The sequence below is a fragment of the Melampsora larici-populina genome (genome assembly GCF_000204055.1).
Source record: "Melampsora larici-populina 98AG31 unplaced genomic scaffold MELLAscaffold_108, whole genome shotgun sequence".
Taxonomy (NCBI): Eukaryota; Fungi; Basidiomycota; class Pucciniomycetes; order Pucciniales; family Melampsoraceae; genus Melampsora; species Melampsora laricis-populina.
In genome coordinates, this window is record NW_006768872.1 from 83,882 (window position 1) to 90,586 (window position 6,705).

The 6,705-nt window shown below is 37.2% G+C and overlaps 2 protein-coding genes across 2 annotated transcripts; both read left to right on the forward strand.

Annotated features, from left to right (window-relative positions):
- Positions 1-230: 230 nt before the first annotated feature.
- MELLADRAFT_114049 (uncharacterized protein) lies at positions 231-675 on the forward strand (the record flags this gene model as incomplete). The annotated part of the gene is made up of 2 exons (XM_007418839.1): positions 231-409; positions 468-675. 2 exons carry the CDS (start codon positions 231-233, stop codon positions 673-675), a joined length of 387 nt encoding a protein of 128 aa, XP_007418901.1.
- Positions 676-1,224: 549 nt separating this feature from the next.
- Positions 1,225-2,056, forward strand: MELLADRAFT_114050 (uncharacterized protein; the record flags this gene model as incomplete). Its single annotated transcript, XM_007418840.1, has 5 exons — positions 1,225-1,227; positions 1,296-1,338; positions 1,403-1,515; positions 1,568-1,843; positions 1,931-2,056. 5 exons carry the CDS (start codon positions 1,225-1,227, stop codon positions 2,054-2,056), a joined length of 561 nt encoding a protein of 186 aa, XP_007418902.1.
- Positions 2,057-6,705: the final 4,649 nt, after the last annotated feature.

The following is a 6,705-nucleotide window of genomic DNA, read 5'->3' on the forward strand; positions in this document are numbered from 1 at the left end:
GATTGCCATGATCAAGTATGTTGGATTTCAAATCATTCAATAGCAGAATTTCAATCTGACTTGAATCTTTTCATTCCATCTCAATCATTCAATTACAACTCTAACTCAATCAATCTCAATTGCCCAATCAATCAACAAACCCAACTCAATCAATTACAACCAATCAATCACAACTCAATCAATCAATTAAAACCATTCATAGCTGTGATACCAATACCTCATCATTTACAATGGTTGATGATATCTGTACTCTTGCTTGTGATCGTGGAGCTGCTGCTGCTGTGCTTTATTCTCTTACTACAGGATCTTGTAGTGTGAATTCAGAATATCTTCTTAATTTTGAAAAACCATTGGATGTTTTTAGCTCAGCAAGATTACAAGGTGCTTGTTTGATTGAATCTCAATTCAGGTCAGTCATCCATCTTAAACTTCTTCCATCACTTTTGCTAACATATTTCTTCAAATAGTGATGTGGTCGGATCTGGATATTGTTTTCAGTCCAATCTACTCAAAACTTTGGCTTCTACTATTCTAGATGAAATCAATCAAACAGGAGGTCAATCAGCTTTTAACAAGCTTTCATTTTTGATCGCGGGAATCACTGAGTTACTACAATTGATAATTGGTCTTATCTTATTATTGATCAGGTTCACAGTCTTGTATACGTTTGGGTAATTTGCTGATTCAATACCGTCTCCAGCAGCGGCTAATTCCATTGCTTTATTGAATACAGTGTCTTTCTATCTATATCTATATCTTAAAATCACAAACTGAGACAACCTTCTCCCAATTATCCATTCTGGCCTGCTCAATTAAATTTGCCTTGGTGAGCCTCGGTGCCATGCCCATCTTCACACCCTGTTGAGACAGCTATTTGTCAACATGTTGCAAAACGAAGATACCACACTGTGTTGAGCCCATAGCCTTCACACTTGCATCCATCAATGACCATCACTTGGCTATAATGGACTCCAGTAGGTTTTTGCATATCCGTTTCATCCTTGCTCTCATTTTGACTCCCATCAGTTCAGTAGTCAGTTCACGACTATATGTAACCTCCTCCAAGATTATTCTTTCAATATCTAGCCAACACTGAACAATGAAATTAATCAAAATCAGCATCTCAATATTCCTGATCAAAATCTGCCCATTTGCTAAATATGGATCCATTCTGCGTTCAGCACACCATCAAAACTTGAGAATATATTTGATCAATAGATTTCTATGGTAAGTAACTGGACTTTTTTTGATTCTTAGCCTGAGCATAATTGTGACTTTTGGACGGTTGACTACAGACTGAACTCCAGTCTGTGATTCCCCAGATGCTTACAGTAATTGGTCAGCCTATGAATGCTAATGCCAAAGCAATCAGATCACACGCCTTCCATTTGATATGTCCTAGCAATTGTACTCTTTTGTCAGGGAACATTTAGATTCAAAGTCAAAGTTCCACAACAAGCCAAATCATTCAAAAAATCTGAGGACATGATCAATGAACATTCCAAATCAACTATTGTACACTCTGTAGAAAGAAATGTGATTCATCAACATTTGATCCTTTGTTTAGATTGGAGTTGACAATTTCAAAACATCACTTATCATTGGAATGCCACTCATTCATGCTCTCTTTGATCAAGCTGTTCAGTTCAAATGTACAATTGGTAGCAAGAAAGCTCTGGGTAGCTCATTTTGTAACATGACACTTTACTTGAAACTCTGTGGTGTCAAACTCAAAAACACCAAACCGGCTTTGACGGATCTTAGCAAGCGTACTGTTGGTGCCTCATTGACAATTAGCGCAGAGGACATACTAAAGGGTCCTGAAGATGATTCAATCACTTGGGTAGGTCACTGTCCCATTGTCACTCAATATTTGGACCACTCACTGATACAATATATTTCTTTGAAAACATCATTGACTACCTTTCAGCTCCTGGAGGCTTGTGCTACCTTTGTTTCTCTTCATTCACATTCAAGACAACTTCTTAAATACCAATCCATGCTTTGCAAGTCTTTTGTCATGGTTGTAGTAGTTGCTATCAAAGGATGCTCTTGATCTATTTGGCCTCATCTTAATTGGCTATGGCCTCTAATTGACATGGGTCCTGACAATCTGATTCATGTTTCCAACCATTGTACCATTCTATGTTGTAGTGGCAAGATGTTGATTGATGAATTAGAAGGTATCAATATTCCATGTTGTGAACCTCTTCTTGCTGAATGATTTTGAATGCCAGCTTAATATAAATTTGATTAGTGCGCTTGATGGAGTTTTAAAACATTTCAATCATCAAAGCATTGGTCTCTATGAAAATCTTGAGAAATCATCTTCTCCCTATACTTCATTGGAATTATTTGGACATCCCCAGACAGATTTTGCCATTTTTGAACCATTCCTCTACTCAATTCAGCTGCGTAAAGTAAATTAATTGTGAAGTGCTGTTTTGTTTGTCAATTCACTCCTGAAACATTCTTCAACATATAAAACTTGCACGCAAAGTGGGGCAATTATCTCTGCATCCACGATGCTCTGTCAATAAAAAAACCTGGGTCTTTGAAGAGGGAAAAGGATATTTATAATGTCCTATCACTCTTGATTCCTAAACTTCAGGAGAAGGCTGCAAGTCATCAATTTATAAGACCTGAGATTGGAAATAAAAGTGTTACCAAAATCATATTTCGTGTGATCACTGAAGAGACTCGCCAAATAAAAGTTTCAATGTGTTTTGAAGTAATTAGGAATGAAACTTTTGCAGATATCAAGATTGGTCAAGGAGGAATGATTTTGTTACCAGGCATTCAAGTCCATTCTTAGCCGTGCTGAGCAGAGTTCATATGAAACCTCAAAGATTAGGAGGGTATTTTTTGGTTTTCAGCTAATACCCCACCTGTCACATCTGTTGTGATGGGCTTTGTTAAATCAGGACAATATAATCATCCAGTATGTTGAGCAAAAACCATTATAGTATCATTCTTACCTAAACATAAATGAAGATAAAAGTTGGTGAATCTGTTGTGTTTCAGTTCAAGACACATCCAAAGAAATGCATTTGAATGAAACTTCATCAGTCTATGCCTTTCAAGAAACTTAGATTGCATATCATCATCAGTTTCAAATTGTTAAACCAATTTTTATTGTTTTTACAAATTCTCAATCAGTAAAGTTTGCAACTTACACAGCTGGTGTGCTTCAGTACTATCCATTTAAGTCATTACCAATTTGATTAAAATGGTTGAGTTTCTTGCAAATGTGAAGAGTTTTTTTATTTGGGAGGCCTCCTGGTCACTGGTGCTACGTTCTACATTGAGATGTTTGACTGGATCACCAGACCAGGTTGAAGGGTGGTGGCTGCGCTGCTGGTGAAGTTGTGATTTGAAGATCAAACTTTGGAACACTAGTCATTAGGGGTTCATTGTTGTGACAAGGTCCTGCTCTGTTTTAAGCAAGATGAAGCATAAAGGGGCGGCGTAGCTGCCCAAGACCTTGTAAATCATTAAAACTGAAACTCACCACCAAGAAAAAAATTGAAAAAAAGTTGATCAATTTATTTAAAACATCAATCAATCTATCACATCAAAATTTAATTTTGTATGAAACTGATTTAATGAATTCATCACAAACTTATTTAGTTAGTACGACTACATCTTCCTTAAGATTGATTCAACATGCTTCTACTTTTGTTTGTTTGTTTGGTTTGATGAGTTCATTTATCGAGATTTTAACTCAAGTTAGTTTGGAATTCAATCAATTAAATAAAAAAGTTTTGGATCTTAAAAAGAAAAATCATCATAGTAATTGCTTGAGGATTGGTGACGTAGGCACGAGGAATCAATCTTGTCCATCCCGAGTCTAGAAGCTCTTAGGAACGTCGGAGTGTGGAAGTCAACCGCAGTCTGCGGTGTAACAGGACTCCGTGGCAGGACGTGAGTAGCCCTGCCCTGGATTAGTAAATCAGTCCTAGATGAGTCTAAGTCCTAGAGATGAATCTCTCTCCTCTTTTCCGTTACTCGACAATTCGAGATTTCTCTTCTCGATCCACTTCCTCATCTGTTTTCCTCACTCTCTCTCTTCGTGTCTTCGTAAGATCACTTCTGCGCCCGCGTCCAAGAGTAGATCCCCTCTTTTTCAAACATCAACGATGAGGACTAGTCGATGTACAAGAGGTCTACAAGCCGAGATAACTCCACAACCGACACCACCAGAATCAGAAGACAAACAAACTCAATTTGAAATCGAGACAGAGGAAGAAGAACGATTAAGAAGAGACAGAGAAGATGCCCTAGAAGAAATTAGAAAGAAAAGAGAACAAAGAAGAAAGAACAAAACATTAGACCAAGTCCAGGGCGAACGACCACCTATTGAAGAGAATGATATGGATATCAACTTTGATGACTTTGAAGAAATGAGTATCTCTGGAAAATCATCATTCTCTTCGGGAAAGTCATTGTCTTTGGCAGAAAAGTTCACGGATCAAAGTCAGTTATAAGCCTTTCTTGTTATATTCGTGATTTAATCCGAAGCCATAATATATCGCGAATTCTCCAATATATTCAAATTGTCCATGTTTGTGATGTATTCCAAACACTCTTTAATGGCTCTGAAGCTATTTCGTGACATATTCCGATTATAATTCCCTCTTATCGTGATTTATTCCGCTACATCGTGATATACTCCGATATTTGATTGGTCTAACCAAGTTCTGAAAGAGATTGTTAATAAACTGCCTCTCCTTCCGATTCGTTCAGAAATATCTGTAGACGTAGCAAAGATGGCATTAGCTATGGGGAATACGAAGATAGTAGAGAAGTTTCTGAAGTCGTTAGACAAACCAGTAGCTTTAGGTTCAATTAAGAACGTTAACCCAATTAAAGGTTATAAAGAAGGACAAGTATCAGATTCTAATTTACAATCATTCACCTCGTATTGGCACGAACACTTGAAGAAAATGGACATTCATTTTCCGCTCACAATCTTCAATGACAGATGGATTGTATTAGACCAGAACATTGCTGCAAGTAGTACTTCGAAGAAGAAGGATAAGCCCACAGGACAAATCCCAAAGAATGAATGGAACATGTCTTTCGCGGATTGGACCAGGGCGAAACAACTGATGCTGAAATATCTAAGAGAGAAGTACTGGCATATAGAGATAGCAAAAGGGTACATTTCTCTTACAAAATTAAAAGATCGAATGAATGCTGATATCATGAATTAGTTTGGAAAAGCATTTCGATTATGTGGAAGCTTTAAGTCTAAGGCACGGTTGGGTATCGGCTTTTAGATACGATATCATGGTACGAACAGACGTCATGTGCAACCATGTAAATGGAGCTCCAGGAGATGCAGGAGTACCTAGACCAATATTCTTAGAAGAAGCCTTGGCAAGAACCTCGTTGTTACAAGATGGTCAACATATGTTACTTGATAATCGTGAGTCTGTCATCCAATGCGATTACAGAAAAATTTCTAATACTCGTGTGGATATCAGCATACGCCAAAGGCCATTCGAAGGAACGATTCAATCCAATCACTGGAAAGAAGTACCAAGGAGGTAAAACTCACAACACGAACGATACTTTAATTGTTGATGACGAAGATGAAGAGATGGATAGCTATTTCTTAAAACCACCACCCTTTAATAGAATTGATAGTACCAGGAGTGATGGGTATCAAAACAAGAACAGACAAAATAATAGGGGAAAGGGTTTAAGAGAAAACAGATCTATTTCACCTTACCATAGAAATGATAATAGTAGAAATGAAAACAAAGAGAATAAAAACGAGAATTACAGAAATGATAGTAGAGATAGAGGAAGAGGGAAATACCCCTTTAATAAAGGAAAGCAAGTGTAAGCAAAACACCTGGCTACTTTCTTGAGTTGTCTACAAATGATGGCATTAACTCATTCAAATGTAATTATACAGGGATCGATCACAATCGAATACTGACAAGAATGAGCCTAGACAATCAACATCTAAAGAAAAAGCGTAAGCTTTTTATCTTTCGTTATGTCTCTTTGAAGAGTTTTTATTGTTTCAAATTGTCTGTGAAAAATTGGTCCATGTGTTGTTGTGTTAGTTAGCGTGAAATTAGTATTGAAATGAATAAAAAACCTCGTTTTGATTTGTATTAGTTCTGGAGACATAAGTTCGAATAATGAGTCGATAAACTCTTCGAACGCGTTTAGTAGTTATCGAGATGCCATGGATGCATCTTGGCCTTCGACGGTAAAATGTGACATGAACATATCAGTTTGGGAAGAAAAATTGAAGAAGTTCAATTTAATACACAAATATGAATACTTACTAGACGGCTTTAGAAATGGATTCCATCAGGGAGTTCCTTATCATACGATAAAAGATTTAAAGTACTATTGTCCGCCTAATCACAATTCAGCTATGAACGCAAGGGATAAAATCGAAAAGAATATACAGAAAGAAGTTAATGCAGGGAAAATGTTCGGTCCGTTTACAAAAGAAGAAGTATATAGTAGATTGGGTTTCTTTCGAACGAACCCTTTAGGAGCGGTGGAGAATGGCGATGGGTCCTTCAGACCAATCAACGACATGTCCTTTCCACGGTTCGACCAAAATATTCGCTCAGTTAACTCATACGTAAATAAGGAAGAATTTGAGACGACATGGGACAATTTTAAAATCGTCGCAAGATTCTTCAAATACTTAAACAAAGATGTTCAAGTTGG